General features: G+C 40.3%; 1 protein-coding gene across 2 annotated transcripts in view; it reads left to right on the forward strand.

Moving 5' to 3' along the window:
- TEX55 (testis expressed 55) overlaps positions 1–21,694 on the forward strand; it is a 136,357-nt gene that overhangs the window by 106,767 nt on the left and 7,896 nt on the right. For both annotated transcript variants that reach the window (XM_089654738.1, XM_089654737.1), the window contains one exon: positions 7,352–7,414. In XM_089654738.1, the coding sequence (XP_089510864.1) occupies positions 7,352–7,414 (63 nt within the window). The remainder of the gene's footprint in view (positions 1–7,351; positions 7,415–21,694) is intronic.

The raw sequence follows: 21,694 nt of genomic DNA on the forward strand, positions 1-21,694 counted from the left end.
CTTGTATCATGTCCACAGTCTCTGACCATCTCTGGTATCATGTATGCAGTCTCTGACCATCTCTGGTATAATGTCCACAGTCTCTGACCATCTCTTGTATCATGTCTGCAGTCTCTATTCACCTCTAGTATCATGTCTGTAGTCTCTGACTATCATCTAATAGACCCAGATCTCTCCATAAAGAGGACCTGTCACAGCCCATACTATCACAATGGATGTTGTTCATCCCTTGTGATAGCAATAAAGTTGTTAAAAAAAAATAAAGAGACAGTGTAAAAAATGCTATTATTAATAAAATCCCACACATATACTGTATGTTAATGGTGATCGCACCACCCATGTGAGGTATCGCCGTGAACATCAGAGTGAGAGCAATCATTCTAGCTCCAGACCTCCTGTGTAACCCCTAACTAGTAACCTGTAAAGGCCTTTAGCTCTGGTTCACACTGAATCTAAATTTGAAATTGTGCATCATCACTTGACGTCGTACGATTTCAAAGCCAAAGCAAAAATTGTACAGGATCCTATTTTTCAAATTGGTGCAGCACCGCAAAGTTGGAGTCGCACTGATTTGATCGGTTCCATTGCCAACAATAGGGTGCGACTTGTCATGTGATTTGGAACTGTCAAATTGCATGACAAGTCGTACCAATGTGAACCGGGGCTTAAAGCAGAAATCCATGATTGTTTTTTCCAGGGGTATAGTGAAAAAGCTATACTTACCCCATCCTCCGGAAAACTGCGCTCCCCCACGTCCAGCAGTGGACTGTCCCTGCCGTCCTCAGGCCCAGAGCTAGTCTATGGACATGATGACGTCCGGAACAGTCCATTCACAAGACCACTAGCATGCAGGGGGGTAGAAGTGGCAGGGGCCGTCTTGCACGCCGAGGCTCAGCGGACTCGGTAAGTATATCTTCACTCTTATGACCCCCTAGACAAAAGTGAGCAGATGGCCCATGCAGTGCGGGCACAACCCTACTGCATGGTCCAAAAACACTTTTGTCTGGATTTCTGCTTTAAAGTGTCACCTATGGGGATTGTTAGGTATCGTAGTTTGCTGCCTTTCCACGGGTGGATGCAATTTTAAAGTGTGACATGTTTGGTATCTATTTACTCGGTGTAACATCATCTTTTATATTTTACCAAACTGGGTATTATATAGTGTTTGTGGGTGCTAATATTCAATAAAGTGGATTTTTTTCCAAAACATTTGCATTTAAAAAACCGCTGCGCAGATACTGTGCGATATAAAAATATGCAACGCCTACCATTTTATTCTCTAGGGTAGTGGTCTCCAACCTATGGCCCGGGGGCCAGATCCAGCCCTTTGTCTGCCTTTATCCGGCCCTTGGGGCACTATTGCTCCCCCAAAAGAAGGCACTATTCCCAGACTGACACCAACAATAGAGCACCATTCCTCCCATGAACACTAATGATAGGGCACTAGTTCTTCGCCTGTTATCAACAATTGCCACTGTTCTTCCCACTGACACCAAAGGGGCACTATTCCTCTGACTGGCACCAAAAATGTGGGTTCTATTCCTCCCGCTAACAGCAATGATGGGGCACTATTCCTCCCACTGACAACAATGATGGGGCACTATTCCTCCCACTGATACCAATGATGGGGCACTATTCCTCCCACTGACACCAATGATGGGGCACTATTCCTCCCACTGATACCAATGATGGGGCACTATTCCTCCCACTGATACCAATGATGGGGCACTATTCCTCCCACTGACACCAATGATAGGGCACTATTCCCCCCACTGACACCAATGATGGGGTGCTATTCCCCCCACTGATACCACTGATGGGGCACAATTCCTCTCACTGATACCAATGATGGGGCAATATTCCTCCCACTAATGCCAATGATGGGGCACTATTCCTTCCACTGACACCAATGATGGGGCACTATTCCTCCCACTGACACCAATGATGGGGCACTATTCCTCTCACTGACACCAATGATGGGGCATTATTCCTCCAATTGACACCAATGATGAGGCACTATTCCCCCCACTGACACCAATGATGGGGCACTATTCCTCCCACTGACACCAATGATGGGGCACTATTCCTCCCACTGACACCAATGATGGGGCACTATTCCTCCCACTGATACCAATGATGAGGCACTATTCCTCCCACTGATACCAATGATGAGGCACTATTCCTCCCACTGATACCAATGATGGGGCACTATTCCTCTCACTGACACCAATGATGGGGCATTATTCCTCCAATTGACACCAATGATGAGGCACTATTCCCCCCACTGACACCAATGATGGGGCACTATTCCTCCCACTGACACCAATGATGGGGCACTATTCCTCCCACTGACACCAATGATGGGGCACTATTCCTCCCACTGATACCAATGATGGGACACTATTCCTCCCACTGATACCAATGATGGGGCACTATTCCTCCCACTGACACCAATGATGGGGCACTATTCCTCCCACTGACACCAATGATGGGGCACTATTCCTCCCACTGATACCAATGATGGGACACTATTCCTCCCACTGACACCAATGATGGGGCACTGTTCCTCCCACTGATACCAACAATTCACACTATTTATCCCACTCATATGAATTATGAAGCATTGTTTACTCCCACTGATGCAAAAGCATTTTCTACTCACAATGGCCACATTCTGGCCCCCAGAAAGTGGCCCTTTGTTTTGAGAGTTTGTTGACCCCTGCTCTAGGGCCTCGGATTAAAATACATATATAATGTTTGGGGGTTCTAAGTAATTATGTTTTGTAAATGGAGAAACAGAAAAAGGGCGCACCGACCTAGTGCATTATAGTTTAAAATATTTATTCAAGAAACAAAGCAAGTATCATACTCACAGTAGACATAAAAACACAGGCATGTCAAACTGAACAAGATGTATGATCCAAACAACATCTGAGTCCATACAAGTCCATATGGAACCCTGGATGACCAACTGGCTAATGCGTTTCGAGGACACAACCTCTTGTACATGCAGGAGCAGGGGCAGACTGACAACTCATGGGGCCCCCGGGCAATAGGGGATCATGGGGCCCCTGTGTCCTTGCCCAAACTCAAAAAAGCCTATGAAAAAGGTACCAGGAGCATCTCATGGGGCCCCCTACTGACCCCGGGCCCTCGGGCAGTGCCCGAGTTTCCAAATGGTCAGTCCACCCCTGTGTAGGAGCATGCAGAACACTCCTGTGCAAATCACATGCAAATGTCTGTGTGGTGCAATTTGAATCATACACTTTTTTTGGCTCAAATCGCTTTGAATCCACACCAAAAAAGTGCAGGACCCTCTTTTAAATCCGCTCCTGAATCGCATTGCATGGGTGTTCCGGCAATCACATCACATTTTGCGATCTTTTTCAGGATGTCTTTAACCCCTTCACGCCGACGTAACACAAATATGCGGCCTCACCGAACTGGGCTTTTTTCCATGGGGCCGCATATTGGCGTACCTGTCTTTGTGCTGGGAGCGCGCCGCACTGCGCACTCCCAGCACAAAGACCGCAGTGTCACTTGAGAGCCCCGGGTCCCGTTCTAACGATCGGGACCCAGGATTGGCTATCACAGTGATCAGTCACTGTACAGCCCGGCCTCCTTATTTTTTTCTCTCTCTATGAATGGAGAAGAGAGATACATTGTATCATTAAATACATCCTATTATACATTGTATCATTATATACATCCCATTATACATTGTATCATTATATACATCCCATTATACATTGTATCATTATATACATCCCATTATACATTGTATCATTATATACATCCCATTATACATTGTATCATTATATACATTCCATTATACATTGTATCATTATATACACTCTATTATACATTGTATCATTATATACATCCTATTATACCTTGTATCATTATATACATCCCATTATACATTGTATCATTATATACATCCCATTATACATTGTATCATTATATACATCCCATTATACATTGTATCATTATATACACTCTATTATACATTGTATCATTATATACATCCTATTATACCTTGTATCATTATATACATCCCATTATACATTGTATCATTATATACATCCCATTATACATTGTATCATTATATACATCCCATTATACATTGTATCATTATATACACTCTATTATACATTGTATCATTATATACATCCTATTATACCTTGTATCATTATATACATCCTATTATACATTGTATCATTATATACATTCCATTATACATTGTATCATTATATACATCCCATTATACATTGTATTATTATATACATCCCATTATACATTGTATCATTATATACATTCCATTATACATTGTATCATTATATACACTCTATTATACATTGTATCATTATATACATCCTATTATACATTGTATCATTATATACATTCCATTATACACTGTATCATTATATACATCCTATTATACATTGTATCATTATATACATCCTATTATACATTGTATCATTATACATATCCTATTATACATTGTATCATTATATACACTCTATTATACATTGTATCATTATATACACACACTCTATTATACATTGTATCATTATATACATCCTATTATACATTGTATAATTATATACATTCCATTATACATTGTATCATTATATACATGCTATTATACATTGTATCATTATACATATCCTATTATACATTGTATCATTATATACACTCTATTATACATTGTATCATTATATACATCCTATTATACATTGTATCTTTATATACATCATTTTATACATTGTATCATTATATACATCATATTACACGTTGTATCATTATATACATCCTATTATACATTGTATCATTATATACATTCCATTATACATTGTATCATTATATACATTCTATTATACATTGTATCATTATATACATCATATTACACATTGTATCATTATATACATCCTATTATACATTGTATCATTATATACATCCTATTATACATTGTATCATTATATACATTATATTATACATTGTATCATTATATACATCATATTACACATTGTATCATTATATACATCCTATTATACATTGTATCTCTCTAACTTCTGGCTTCTAAAGAGAAAAAAAAAATGTTTGTAAAAAAAAATAAAAGATAAATAAATATTAAAAAATAAAAGAAAAAATACCTAGATCAAGGTTTGATCTAGTTCAGTGCCAGGGTTAGTGTTTGGGTCAAGGTCAGGGTCAAAGGTCAAGGGCAAAAGATCAGGGTCAAAGGACAGGATTAAAAAAAAGAATTGGTATCAGTGTCAGTGTGTTTTAGGTAAAAAAAAAAGACAAAAACAAAATGCACACTATTGTTTCTGGGCCGTGCTACGAGTACAAACAACAAATAACATACACATCTATGGTATCTCTGCGATCGCCAGGAGCTGGAGAATTTATTTTGGGTTGTTTTTTGGTGGTAGGTTATGGTAGTAAAAAGAAACACACAGCTAAATACAAAAATTGATTTTTTTTTTTACAATTTTGGACAAGTTTTCCTTTGATAATAAAAAAAAAAATCAGGAGCTATCCATTACCATTTACCACCAAATGAAAGCCCAATTTGTCCTGAAAAAAACAAGGTATAATCCACCCGGATGTACAAAGTAGCGGTGATGATATGGACGGTTTTACTAACACATGTCAATGTTGCAAAATTGTGCTTAGGCATTTAGATTTGTTTTACCCTTAGGCGTGAAGGGGTTAATATATCAGTGTCACCCGCACCAGGACGCGATGTGATTGCTGTGCGGGAAATGCACTGGATATGCAGGGTTTCCCGCACCGCATTGGTGTGTACCGGTCTAAAATAAAACGGAGTTTATTCAGTAATGGGAAATGGCAGGGAGGTGAGCTCATTAGTATGTATCCATAGATTCAATGTCACGATGAATATTTGCTGCAGAAAGAAATGGTTGTAGTTTCCCCCGGGGGGGGGGGCTTTGTTCTCTTCAAGACCACAAGTGCCGGAGCTGCGAAAAAGTTTGAACTTTTCTTTTTTAAATCTAAATAAATATGTAAATGAGGAGCCCATTAATAGCAGATGGCTGATATCGCTCTGCTCTCTCCTCTGTATTCTGCAAGGTTACTCCATACCGCAGCCCACAGTTTACGACCCATTCATAAAATGCACGCCGCGGTCAGGAGCCTGCAGTGTCCTTCAAAGTTTTCTTTGCTTAATGCTGGTCACATAACTTTGACAAGTCACATGACTGGTGCTCTCCTGCTGGATTTCTTTGTTTTTACTCATTCATTTTAAAGGCTCGTTCACACTAGCAGTGCTCTCTGAAGAGCGATCCACATTCAGATCACTCTTCAGGAAACATTTAAAATGTTTGTAAACCTCAGCCGTGAAATATGAGCAAAGCATATCCCATGTAGTGTGTACTTGTCTCAATCCAGAGCACTAAGTGACATTTCTGTCTGCTGCTTCCTTCCTCTGCTATTAGCAGGAGTCACTTCTGACAGGTTTTCCTGACACCAAGAGATAAACAGGTGACAGAGCTCCAGCACACAGCCTGTGATTGAGAGCCTCAGTGCTGTTCCTGTGTGAAGGGGGGTGTCCCTTCTTTCCAATCAGCTGTCACTGAGCTCTTCAGAATGTAAGTTCAGCTCCACGCCCCCTGCTTTCTGAAAGCTCAGACAAGCTGTATACATTTTGCATTTTGAATGCCTGTAGAGACGAGAAAGCTGCAGATAAAACGGGTACAACTTACACTTTAACCACTTTAACAGATGGGGAGGGGGCACTGTATCGCCCACTCACTGCTTGCTTTAACCCCTTGATCCCCGCACTAGTATGCCACAACTGCTGTATTGCCTGCGGTCGCAGGGTGCTTGCAGAGCTGACTCATTCACTTTAAAGCATTAGGGGGTATGGCTTGTGAACACCCCAGCCACTGCCTCTGCAGCTAAAAGGGGTGGCTGTTGGGGGAAAAGTAAATGCATGGCTCAACTGTGAGGTTTTACCACCCCCCTGTTAATGAGCAGTAATAGCACTCTACTGGCTCCATCTTCTAAGTCACACCGTCATGCCTCTTTTTTTTCCAAGGGAAAGGTCCGACCACTACTTTTTAAATGGACCCTTGTGTACGGTCCACAAATGCCCAGCACCAGGCAGCCACGAGCCTAGGTCAGGGGTAGGCAACCTGTGTCCCTCTAGCTGTTGTGGAACTACATTTCCCATGAGGCATTGCAAAGATTACAAAACTGACAGTTACAGCTATGGCTTGCAGAGGCACGATGGAACTTGTAGTCCTGCGGCTCTCAGGTTGCCTACCCCTGGCCTAGGCAATACTGCGCACCATTGATCTGAAGATTCCCTTTTGTTTTGCAGGAGATCACAGAAGATCTGGTGTATGAGAAGCCAGAAGATCCCCTCCAATTTATGCTGGAAAAGGTGCGTCCTTTATACTGCCTGTACTACACATATCGGGGAACCCATCGAGCTGCCGAATGATTCGTAATTCTGTTCAGCAAGTCTTGGTATTCTCCCATTCACCTCAGGAAGAACACTTTAATGTTTCCTGCTGCATCCTCATGTCTAAGGCCCCATTCACACCTGAGCGATTTGTAACTCCGAGCTTCAAAACACTGGAGGAGAAATAATCATTCTCAATGCAGATGGTTCACATCTCCACTCCAAGTCGCCTGAAGCCAGACACCTGAAGCTCAAACAATTTCTGGAGCTTTTTATGTCTCTCAAATTAGGCAGATATGCGCGTTTTCGAGTGTTTATTGTTCCATAGAAATTAATGGAAATGCGATGCGCAATTCCTGTGTTTTGATGTGTGATTTTGCGCTTTTTTCGGCTCAAATGAACAAAAAAAAAATATTATATATATATATATATATATATATATATATATATATATATGAATACATAAATGTAACATAAATTCAAAAATAAATAAAAATAATCATAAGTAACATAAAATAATAAAATGTAATAATAAATAAATAATAATTAGCCCCTAACCTTAAGTCTCTAACGCTAACAAATATATATATATATTAAATAAATTATGAAGAATAATAATGATAATAATATAATAATAAACACCCAGCCTGAATATTATTATTAATAATAATAATAATAATAATAATAATGTATTTATTTTGTGTTAGAGTGTTTATTTTTTATTATTGTAACCCTTATCCCTAACCCTTAAATTTTTTTTAAATAAAATAATAATAATAATAATAAATACATAATAATAATAATAATAATGTATTTATTTTGTGTTAGGGTGTTTATTTTTTTATTATTATTAATATTATTATTATTATGTATTTATTATTATTTTATTTAAAACATTTTTAAGGGTTAGGGATAAGGGTTATAATAATAATAAAAAATAAACACTCTAACACAAAATAAATACATTATTATTATTACTATTAATAATAATTTTCAGGCTGGGTGTTTATTATTATTATATTATTATTATTATTCATAATTTTTTCAATAGATATATTTTTGTTAGGGTTAGAGAGTTAATGTTAGGGACTAATTATTATTTATTTATTATTACATTCTATTATTTTATTTTATTTATTTATGATTATTTTTATTTATTTTGGAATGTATTTTATTTATTATACATTTATGTATTATTATTATTAATATTATTAATAATAATTTTCAGGCTGGGTGTTTATTATTATATTATTATCATTATTATTATTCATTTATTTTTATTTTTTTTTCTAGGGTTAGAGGTTAATTACTATTTATTTATTATTATATATTATTCATTTATTTTATTTATTTATGATTATTTTATTCATTTGTGTATTTATTTTACATTTATTTTTCGTTTTTTATTATTATTATTAACACCCTTATCCTAGGAAAAAAATAAATAAATATTAAGAAGACAATAAATAAAATATTAACCCCGAACCCTTATCCTAACCCCTAACCTTAACTCCCCCTTACCCTAACAAAAAAAACTATAGTAAAGGAATAAAAAAAGAAATAAAAGCTGATGGAAAAGCTGAAAAACCTAGCAACAAATAATGCATCAGATTATATTTTTCTCTATTGGCTAATAAAAAAACGGCAAAGCTCAAAAATGCCTGAAAAACTCTGTATAAAAACACGCATACACGTGCAAAATCGCCCAAAAAAATGCACATTGAAAACTCGGGCACTACCCGAGGGCCCGGGGTCAGTAGGGGGCCCCAATCGATGCCCCTGGTACCTTTTTGAGTTTGGGCAAGGACACAGGGGCCCCATGATCCCCTATTGCCCGGGGGCCCCATGAGTTGTCAGTCCGCTCCTGATGTGAATCCAGTTTAAGATTGGTAGACCACTTATAGGAGAGAAGTGATGAATTGCTAGTCCAATGGCAGCCAATGAGCTTCTAACTTCAGCTTGTTCAGTTACACTTTGACCATCCATGCTACAGGGCAGCAGGGATGTGCAAAATCACGTGTATATGTACGTGATTTTGCATTTCCGGGTAGGGGGCGTGTGCACGTGCTTCCTACCTGCGAGACCTATTGTCTCCTCGGCATGTCAATCACTGGGTCCCGGCCACCGATTCTCGTCTGGGACTTGGTGATCTTCGGCAGAGCTGACAGGGGAGAGTTCTGTATGTAAACAATACAGATCTCTCCCCTGTCAGAACGAAGAGGCTGCTTTGTATTGCTCTGCATAGCAGAGCAATACAAAGCAGCTTGTCTACATAGGAAACCACACACAGCACACAGTTAACCCTTTGATCACCCCAGATGTTATCCCCTTCCTGCCCAGTGTCATTAGTACAGTGTCAGTGCTTTTTATTAGCATTGATTACTGTATTAGTGTCACTGGGGATGTCAGTGACACCAAGTCAGTTCCCCCCCCCAGTGTCAGAATGGCCACTGCAGTCCTGCAATAAGTCTCTGATCGCCGCCATTACTAGTAAAAATAAATAAAAATTCCAGTATATATACCGCCATTTGTGGACACTATAACTTTCACGGAAACCAATTAATTTACACGTATTGGGTTTTTTTTTAGTAAAAACATTTAGCAGAATACATTTTGGCCTAAATTTCTAATGAAATTTAATTTTTTTTTATTTATTTGCTGGACATGTTTAATAGCAAAAAGTCAAAAATATTGTTTTTTTTCTCAATATTAATAATTTAATTCGCAATATTCTCAAAACATTGTTTTTCTTAAATTTATGAAGAAATATTATTTTGATATAAAGCATATCTAGTAAAAAAATGTTAAAAAGTCAAAAATATTGTTTTTTTCTTTTTCAAAATTGTCAGTCTTTTTTTGTTTATAGCACAAAAAATTAAAAATGCACAGATGATCAAATACCACCAAAAAAAAGCTCTATTTGTGGGAAAAAGGACATAAATTTAATTTGTGTGGAGCGTTGCATGACCGCGCAATTGTCAGTTAAAGTAACGCAGCGCCGTATTGCAAAAAATGGCCTGGTCTGGAAGGGGGGTAAATCCTGTGGAGGGCGAGGGGTTAAAGTAATATCAGACATCCTAAATATTCCTTTGTTAATAGACTTGATTTTCATTGAATAAGTGCTGAGATCACAAACAACAATAGTTTGTTTTTAAAAATATAAATACATAAATAAAAAAAAATTTTTTAGCACTGTGCTATTTTCGTTGGCAAATGCGTCATTTAATACTGTACCCAAATGAAATTTATAGGATTTTTTCAAGTTTTTTTTTTTTTGCTGATATTTAACCATTTCAATACCGGGCAATTTTACACCTTCCTGCCCAGGCCAGTTTTCACGTTTCAGCGCTCTCACACTTTGAATGACAATTGCGCGGTCATACAACATTGTACCCAAACTAAAATTTTATCATTTTCTTCACACAACTAGAGCTTTCTTTTGGTGGTATTTAATCACCGCTGGGGTTTTTATTTTTTGCTAAATTGTCAAAAAAAGACAGAAAATTTTGAAAAAAAACACGTTTTTCTTTGTTTCTGTTATAAAAGTTTGTAAATAAATAATTGTTCTTCATAAATTTAGGCCGAGATGTATTCTGCTACATGTCTTTGGTGAAAATAACCCAAATTAGGATGTATTTTTTAGTTTGTAGGAAAGTTATAGAGTTCACAAACTATGGTATAGATCTGAATATTGATCAATCCTGAAGTACTGACAGCCAATCTAATTTCTTGAGGTCCAAGAATGTCAGAACAGTACAGATATCCCCCAAATGTCAGAACAGTACAGATATCCCCCAAATGTCAGGACAGTACAGATATCCCCCAAATGTCAGGATAGTACAGATATCCTCCAAATGTCAGAACAGTACAGATATCCTCCAAATGCCAGGATAGTACAGATATCCTCCAAATGTCAGGAGAGTACAGATATCCTCCAAATGTCAGAACAGTACAGATATCCCCCAAATGTCAGGACAGTACAGATATCCCCCAAATGTCAGGAGAGTACAGATATCCCCCAAATGTCAAAACAGTACAGATATCCCCCAAATGTCAGGACAGTACAGATATCCCCCAAATGTCAGGACAGTACAGATATCCCCCAAATGTCAGGACAGTACAGATATCCCCCAAATGTCAGGACAGTACAGATATCCCCAAAATGTCAGAACAGTACAGATATCCTCCAAATGCCAGGACAGTACAGATATCCCCCAAATGTCAGGACAGTACAGATATCCTCCAAATGTCAGAACAGTACAGATATCCTCCAAATGCCAGGACGGTACAGATATCCCCCAAATGTCAGGACGGTACAGATATCCCCCAAATGTCAGGACGGTACAGATATCCCCCAAATGTCAGGACGGTACAGATATCCCCCAAATGTCAGGACAGTACAGATATCCCCCAAATGTCAGAATAGTACAGATATCCCCCAAATGTCAGAACAGTACAGATATCCTCCAAATGACCCCTTTTTGCAGAGTAGACAGTCCGACGTACTTCATAAGAGGCATGGCGAGTTTTTTGAAGTTGTATTTTTTTTGTCATAATTTTTCGGAAAATTAAAAAAATTATTTTCACTATTTTTTTTTTACATACTGTCACCAGTGCAGTACAGCGTCATCATATAACTGGCATGGCAGTGAACAGGGACACTGACTGGTGACAGTATGAAAAAAAAAAAAAAATTTTTTTTTTTTTTTTATTATTTTTAATTTTTTATTACTTTTTTTAAAAAAAATTTTAAGATTTGTTTTTCATATTTTACTATGCCCAAAGTAGTACAATGTTACCAGAGTAACATTGTACTACTTTGGGGAAGTGATCAGTATTTTTTTTTTTTTTTACACAATTTGCTTATAGCAAAGAATTACTTTGCTATAAGCAAGCATTTACCTGAATGAAATCGATTCATTCAGGTTTTTTTTTTTTTTTTTTTGTGCTTAGCTGTGATTTGGCCACAGCTAATCACATGACATGTGCATGTGACCTGCTGTGACCATTCACAGCTAGGCACTAGTATACAATGGATGGCATGAATGAAGCCATCCATTGTATACAACTGTCATGTGACCTGCTGTGATTGGTCACAGCAGGTCACATGGTACCGGCAACGGGGGCCGGTACTCAGATCTGTCATCGACCGTGTCCGAGGTACACGGCCGGTGACAGATCGTGCTGCTGCGTGGCTCTTATACCGCGTGAACTGCACATGTGCGGGAGCACGCCAAATGGCGTGCACCCGGAATGGTGAAGCATTTTTGCTGCCGCCAAACGGCTATAGGCCGGACGGCAAATGGTTAATCACCACTGGGTTTTTTATTTTTTATCATATAAACAAAACAAAAAAAACATAAAATTTGAAAAAATACTGTTTTTTTTTACTTTCTATTATAAACATATCCAAAAAAAAATCTAATTTCTTAATAAATTTAGGCCAAAATGCAATCTGTTACATGTTTTGGGAAAAAAAAACATTGAGTGTATATTAATTGGTTTCTGTGAAAGTTAAAACGTCTACAAACTGGTATATATAATGGAATTTACGTATAGACACTATACTGGTAATGGCGGTAATAGGACTAACATAGTGCGGCAGACATTCTGGCGCTGACACTGGCTGGGAGGGACACTAATTGACACTGGCTGGGAGGGACACTAACTGACACTGGCTGGGAGGGACACTAACTGACACTGACTGGGAGGGACACTAACTGACTGACACTGACGTCGCTAGTGACACTAATACAGTGATCAGATATAATATTATACACTATGCTAATCAGGCCACCCTCATGAAGTCTGTTTCTGATTGTGTGATCAGAGACATTCACTCCAGTGGCCTGCTGGAGGTCATTTTGTAGGGTTCTGGCAGTGTTACAGGCAGCAGAACCTTCTCCACGGCTTCTCCAGACCCTTTCACGTCTGTCACATGTGCTCAGGGTGAACCTACACTCATCTGTGAAAAGCACAGGGCGCCAGTGGTGGACCTGCCAATTCTGGGGTTCAATGGCAAATGCCAATCGAGCTCTATGGTGCCAGGAAGTGAGCACAGGGCCTACTAGAGGACGTCGGGCCCTCAGGTCACCCTCATGAAGTCTGTTTCTGATTGTTTGGTCAGAGACATTCACACCAGTGGCCTGCTGGAGGTCATTTTGCAGGGCTCTGGCAGTACTCATCCTGTTCCTCCTTGCACAAAGGAGGTCAGAGACATTCACACCAGTGGCCTGCTGGAGGTCATTTTGCAGGGCTCTGGCAGTACTCATCCTGTTCCTCCTTGCACAAAGGAGCAGATACCGGTCCTGCTGATGGGTTAAGGACCTTCTACGGCCCTGTCCAGCTCTTCCAGAGTAACTTCCTGTGTCCTGGAATCTCCTCCATGCTCTTGAGACTGTGATGGGAGACACAGCAAACCTTCTGGCAATGGCACGTATTGATGTGCCATCCTGGAGGAGTTGGACTGCCTGTGCAACCTCTGTAGGGTCCAGGTATCACCTCATGCTACCAATAGTGACACTGACCCTAGCCAAATGCAAAACTAGTGAAAAAACAGTCAGAAAAGATGAGTAGGGAAAAAAATGTCAGTGGCCTCCATCTGTAAAACCATTCCTGTCTTGGGGGTTGTCTCATTGTTGCCCATCTAGTGCACCTGTTGTTAATTTAATTAACACCAAAGCAGCTGAAACTGATGAACAACCCCCTCTGCTGCTTACCTGACCAGATCAATATCACAGGAGTTTCATTGACTTGATACTATACTCTGATTATAAAGTGTTCCTTTAATTTTTTTTGAGCAGTGTATATGAGCTGGTGGGCTAGGTTATCCATTGGGATGAATAGGGCCCTGATGCATATGCACACTAGAGAAACACCCACTGAGGACAGCATTTTTATTGGAAAGACTGTACAGTGCAGGACAAAAGAGGAAGGTAAGTATCTGCGCTGGTGGGCTAGCTTACCCATCGGGATGAATAGTGCTCGGATGTGCATGCTCACTAGAGAAATACACCCAAAGGCATTTTTGCTGAAATGACACTATGCTCAGTGTTTCTCAACCTTTTTTTCAGTCAAGGCACCCTTTGAAATTATGGAGAATCCTGAGGCACCCTTTAAAATTGTGGACAGTCTTGAGGCACCCCATTCTAAAATGGGGTGCCTCAAGACTGTCCATAATTTTAAATGGGTACCCCATTCTAAAATATGAAAAACTATTCTAATCGTTTTATATAATGCAGCAGCACCCACACATGTAGGACACCCAATATTATAGGTGATTTATTCTTCCAAAGCAAATATACTTCTGCACACTGATACTAGTATTCCAATGTTTCTCCTCTCCCTCAGTTTTTCTCCATCACTGAGATAATGTGACCCCAGCACTGCTGGAGAGGGGCAGGGGAGGGTCAAACTATGATGCTGTGCAGGCAGCTGACATCCTCCTTATCTGTTTCAATATTTTTATTAAGAAAGTTTTGTTTTAAGAATACAACAAGCTTGAGATACGCCCATGCAGGGGCAGAGCAGAACAATGACACATAAACAAATACATCCTGCTGACTTGTATTAGCCAAATAACGGAATGTCCAATGACATCAAGGAGGGATGGAAAAAAAAGCCGAACCAAATAATAAGAGCAGCAATCCATCATATTACCAGAAAAAGAAGAGGAAAAAAAAAGGTTATAAGGAAGGAAAAAGAAAATATAAAAACATAGAGAGAGAAAAGAAAAAAAAAAGAAAGAATCAGAAAGAAAACATGGAGGAAAGGAAAACTAGAAGAATCACGGATCCAGGGCTAGCCCAGACAATGACTATAAGAGGCCATAACTAGTAGGAGGCAGGGATGGCAAGGAATAACGTATCCAAGGTTCCCAAATCGGATGAGAATCTTGAAAAACGCTAGACATCTGTTCATTGATCAACATAGCATTCATCCAGGTCTTCACCCCCTGGAAGACAACCGAAGGGGTTCTCCAAGCTTGAGCTATAGCACGTTTGTCCGAAATAAATAGGATGCCAGTTTCTGCTGAGACCTAGACAGACCCAAAATTGGGCAATGCAGGAGGGCCACCCTTGCATCCCTATGGACCATAATGACATCCTCCTTATCAACTTATGATGTCATTGGTTGTCAAGACACCGGCAACTAGAAGGTCGTAATGGTGCACAATGAAAACCTGTGAATGTGAAACTAAGAGGCAGGCTCATTCCACCTGCTGGTTTGTATACAAGTTTTGGGAATTTTTTAGACAATTTTCCAAAGCACCCCTAAAGAAACCACAAGGCTCCCCAGGGTACCTAGGCACCCTGGTTGAGAAAGGCTGGTCTAGCTTACCCATTGGCATGAATAGGGCCTCGATGCATACACATTAGAGAAAGACCCACTGAGGACATTTCAACTGGAAAGACCCTACAGTGAGATGGTGGGCAGCTATCACGTACCTGGTGAGGCCAGTGGAGAGAGGGCTTCCCTCGCTGCTAAGTTCCAGACTCCCCTGAGAGTGGGACAGCGGAAGTCTGGCCCAAAGTTGCACAGGTCGCCTGTAGGAGTGCTGGTTGGTGGTCTACTCAGAAGCACAGCTGGTGCACGGAGATAGGTTTGCAGACAGGAGGCGCCTGTGCGTGGTATGTAAGCCCTTCTGGGATTTAGATGTTTACTGGGTAGTTGGTTCAAGCCAAGGTCAGGTACCAGGTGGGAATCAGAGCAGACGTAGTCAAATGGGATAGCCGAGGTCATACACAGAGGAGTGAGAGAGTATCCGTAAGTCAAGCCAAGGTCAGATCAGGGGTAAATCCGAGTAGACAGGTCCAGGAGCAAGCCGAGTCGGTAACAGGAAATCACAGGTCAGAATCACAGGAAACAGGAACAGGGCACGGGGAGCTAGAGATCATCCAGCAACTTGAGGAAGTGATGAGCCTCCTTATAAATGCCGTCTGGCACCAAACTGAGGCTGATGTGTACTTCTGCGGCCATGCAGAGTACTGGCAGAAATGCCAGATCTTCCAGAACTTCTGCCGTGGACAGGACCTCAACAGCAGCACTCCAAGGATGGGTAAGAACCCAAAGTTGCAATGCAAAAATGTTGACTTGTCTGGGTTTTGGCAAATGGTTGAGGCAGGTGGCACGCAGATGAGTCATGGACCAACAAGACCAGGTTCAGGGGAAGAGTAAGGAGAGAAAAGTTAGCCAGATTCCCGACAGCACTCTGGATACAGCTGAATTACATAAAACTCCTATCAAAAGTAGTTTAAGTTACATTCATCTCCGATATAACATTACTGTTCACTGATTACTTTCCTGAAGTTGCTTTTCTACCTTCAGAACTCCACTGAGAAGTTCTTCCAGCCCTCTTTGCCTGTACAGCCCCTTTAACAAAGAAAATGAAATGTTCATTGCTAATTACATCTTAGAAACCTACCATAAGGTTACCGGCTTTATAATTATCTTGTAAACTCGAATATTTAGCTAAACGTCTGTTTGCCTACCTGATGAAAGGACTTAATTTTCTTTTCCAAACCCCTTTTGTTGCCGCTGTCTATCTAATTCTCGGTTCAGAGGCATGTATGAGGAATGGACGATGCCGAAATGACTTCCCGACAAGACCTCCGAGCAGCTATTAGCGTTCTGCTAATGTTTGCTGTGTATTACCAACAGTATTTTTTAATCTGGCTGTGTTTTCTGTAGATTACCGGCTACGTCCTTGTGGCAAAATATTGAGCTTGCAGTAAAAGCAATAAGGAGCTTATTACGGGCTGCCTTATTCATACCGCCAGGAGCACTATTGATATTTGCATTAGGGAAGCGAGGTAACAATGCCGCAGCGGCAGTCAGCTATTTCTCATTAAGGCTGACAAAAAAAAAGCCATTTTAACGCAAGCGGTGTAAAGATTAAAGTAACTTCTTCAGGCCTGGATGCATTTCATGTCTTGGTAGCCACAGTGAACCTGCTTTGATGACCACAGCTTTTATTTTCAGTACACACCTTGGCTAAAGAGTATTTATCTTTTTTGCCTAATCCCTCCACCCAGTTCACTCCTGGAGCCATCAGAACTACCTAATGTGGGGAACATGTGACCTTTTTTGTGAGCCACCAATCAACAAGCCTGAACATTGTCATGTGGGGAAGGAAAGAAGGCCAGTCACCCAGTGTTAGCTCCGATACAAAGCTTACACAGGGTTTAGGCCAGCCTTTCTCAACCCTAGATGAATCCTTAAAATAATGTTCAGGTCTCCAGGAACGCCTAGTAAGTCTAGTCTATCAAAGGTCTATCAGTGGTCTATCATGGGTCTATCAATGGTCTATCAAGGGTCATTGGTGGTGGTAAGTGGGAAGAACCCCCCCCCCTCCCTTACAGGGATTGCCAGAATAACACCCTTGCATTTTATATCACTGGCTCTGCAAAGTGGTGTTGGTTCTGGAACTAAGAAGGCACCATCAGATGGAAGGTCAGTTAGCCACAGCTCAAGGAACCCCTAGCTATTCTTGGAGGATCTCTGGTTGAAAATGGCTGGTTTAGACTCATGGCTGTGACAAAGGATGGGAATGGCAGGGGAACAGGTGAAGATGTGTATTAGTGGGTGGGAGGTGGACCTTCAAAAGAATGCCCTTAATGGTACATTTCAGGACAAAAAAATTAATTAAAATCATAATTAGATATAGAGACGACTTCAGAAGTCTTCTGACACTCCACTCCACAGTAAAAAGAAATCATGAAGCTAGCACACCAAAAGATAGCATTTCAATAATTATATTTCCAACGTTTCAAATAATATAGAGCAGGGGTCTCCAAACTAACACTCACTGGCCAAATCCAGCCCACTGCAAGGCCTTATCCAGCCCACAGTTAGGGTTAGTGGCCCCCCCACTTTAGGACTTTAGCCCAGCCTACAGTCACAGTTTCTTCCCAACTCCCCCCCCCGCCTTCAGCTTTCCACAGTCCTACACTGGATGTGAGAGTGCCATTAGACAGTCCACCCTTGGATCGTGTTTCTTCTCTCCACTAGACAAAATGAGGAATCCTCTCCTCCAGTGGGGGTGCAGCCTAATAAGCTACCCCCCACGCTCCACAACCACTGGGCCAGGGTTGTGTGGATGAGGCACTTGTTCTCATGAACATCAAAGTGCACCCCCCCCCCATGTTGAGTGCATGTGGCCTGCTATATTTTGGGGGGGGGGGGGGGGTATGTGGATGCTATGCTCACTTGCCCCCCCCCCCCCCCCCCCCAGTTCCTGGCCTGCCAAGCAACATGCTCAGATAAGAATCTAGAATGAATTTGGGGGGGAACCCCATGCCATTTTTTATTTTTTTGGCTTGGAGATCCCCTTAGTCCCCATGTACACGGGACACTTCTGAACGATGAAAACTGACTGCTGGAAAACGTAGGTTAAAAATCATCTGTTTAGCCGGGTTTGCATACCGCTTTTATGAACATTTGTGTTTAGAAGCGTTTTTTTAAGATAACCCCAGGAGACCTTCCAAAAAGCACTGAAAAACAGTAAAAAATTAACTATTTCAGACATTTTGAGAGAAATAGAGAGAGCAGAAGCAGAGAGAGCAGTATTTGTTGAGATTAGCTGTCTTTTTTTTGTGGTGTTTGGATGTGTTCCGGCTCATTTCTCTGTAGAAAGTATTGCAGCCGTGTCTAACATATTTTTTTTCATGCAAAATCTCAAAGTATGGTGTACCGGGTCCATTTGAGTGCCGGGAAAACACTTTGCATGCTTTTTTTCATGATGAAAAAAGGCTCTGGACAGCATCTGGAAATGGAAGAGTTAAAAAAAAATGTAAACCGCAAACACCTATTACACGCATTTAAAAGCGTTTTGCGTTTGAAACGCTGATAAAAATCTACTCCTGAATGCAAGTTTTCTACGTTCAAAAAAAAGGCTGTAAGCTCAGCTGACTGTAAATGATGATGTGTACACGGACACACAGGAAAACATTAGGGAGAGTTCAGGGGCTGCTGAAAAAAAAAAACCCGCTGAACGTGAGTTTATCAGCTGCAGTGTACATGAGCCCTTAACCATTTCAATACCGGGCAATTTTCCCCCTTCCTGCCCAGGCCATTTTTCACGTTTCAGCGCTCTCACACTTTGAATGACAATTGCGCGGTCATACATCATTGTACCCAAACTAAAATTTTTTCATTTTCTTCACACAACTAGAGCTTTCTTTTGGTGGTATTTAATCACCACTGGGGTTTTTATTTTTTGCTAAATTAACAAAAAAAGACCAAAAATTTTGAAAAAAAACACGTTTTTCTTTGTTTCTGTTATAAAAGTTTACAAATAAATAATTGTTCTTCATAAATTTAGGCCGAGATGTATTCTGCTACATGTCTTTGGTGAAAATAACCCAAATTAGGATGTATTATTTAGTTTGTAGGAAAGTTATAGAGTTCACAAACTATGGTATAGATCTGAATATTGATCAATCCTGAAGTGCTGACAGCCAATCTAATTTCGTGAGGTCCAAGAATGTCAGAACAGTACAGATATCCCCCAAATGTCAGGACAGTACAGATATCCCCCAAATGTCAGAACAGTACAGATATCCCCCAAATGTCAGAACAGTACAGATATCCCCCAAATGTAGGAACAGTACAGATATCCCCCAAATGACCCCTTTTTGCAGAGTAGACAGTCCGACGTACTTTATAAGAGGAATGGCGAGTTTTTTGAAGTTGTATTTTTTTTGTCATAACTTTTCGGAAAATAAAAAAATTTTAAAAATTATTTTCAATATTTTTTTTTTTTACATACTGTCACCAGTGCAGTACAGCGTCATCATATAACTGGCATGGCGGTGAACAGGGACACTGACTGGTGACAGTATGAAAAAAAATATATATATATATATATATATTTTTTTTATTATTTTTAATTTTTTATTAGATTTTTTTATTTTTTAAGATTTTTTTTTCATATTTTACTATGACCAAAGTAGTACAATGTTACCATAGTAACATTGTACTACTTTGGGGAAGTGATCAGTATTTTTTTTTTTTTACACAATTTGCTTATAGCAAAGAATTACTTTGCTATAAGCAAGCATTTACCTGAATGACATCGATTCGTTCAGGTTTTTTTTTTTTTGTGCTTAGCTGTGATTTGGTCACAGCTAATCACATGACATGTGCATGTGATTAGCTGTGACCATTCACAGCTAGGCAGTAGTATACAATGGATGGCATGAATGAAGCCATCCATTGTATACAACTGTCATGTGACCTGCTGTGATTGGTCACAGCAGGTCATATGGTACCAGCAACGGGGGCCGGTACTCAGATCTGTCATCGGCCGTGTCCGAGGTACACGGCGGGTGACAGATCGCGCCGCTGAGAGGCTCTGCATTACCGCAAACTGCGCATGTGCGGTTGCACGCCAAATGGCGTGCACCCGGAATGCCGCAGCACTTCTGAAGCCGCCAAACGGGCCATTGGCCGGGCGGCTAATGGTTAAACTCCACACCAGACCAAGTTACTGGATTTTGAGGGGACCCCATTTATTATTTTGTTTTTTTTTGGCTTGGGGTCTCCTTCAAAATCCATACCATATGCAAAGGTCCTGGTATGTATTGGGGGGGGGGGCCCACACAGTTTTTTTAATGCTGACTCAATTTTTTACATTCTGCGGGAATCCCCGCTGACAGCAAGGATGACCCATGTTTGTTAAAAAGCCGGGACGAGTGCCGGTTCCTTAACAACTGATGAGCCATCCCTACTCCTGACAGCAGGAATGAGTCACTGGTTGGTGGACACCAGCAGGTGCCGGATCCTAACAACCAAAGCCTAGATAACTGTTTAAAAAAAAATAGGGGAAAAAAACAAAGCTATTCATCAAAACGCATGTAAATGTGCATGTAGAAACACATCCGAAAAGTATCTGGACTGCATTTCTGTGGTGTGAACTGACCCCTAAGGATAAAAGGAAGTTATGGAGTTTAATTCTCCAGCATATTATTATTATTATTATACAGGATTTATGGCACCAACGGTTTGCTCAGCCCTTTACAATATAATGGGAGACAATACAGTAACAATACAGTTCAATACAAGAGGGATAGGAGGGCCCTAATCCTTGGAGCTTACAATCTAGGAGGCAGGGGTGAGTGGTACAGTAGGTAAAACTGTGGGGGATGGAGTGGCTGGAAGAGTAGAGGATTCCAGTATTAGCAGAGGGTGGGATAGGCTTCCCTGAAGAGATTATTATTATTATTATTATTATTATACAGTATTTATATAGCGCCAAAA

This window comes from Staurois parvus, unplaced genomic scaffold (assembly GCF_062004578.1).
Source record: "Staurois parvus isolate SC_StPar_1 unplaced genomic scaffold, SC_StPar_1.0 ptg000795l, whole genome shotgun sequence".
Taxonomy (NCBI): domain Eukaryota; kingdom Metazoa; phylum Chordata; class Amphibia; order Anura; family Ranidae; genus Staurois; species Staurois parvus.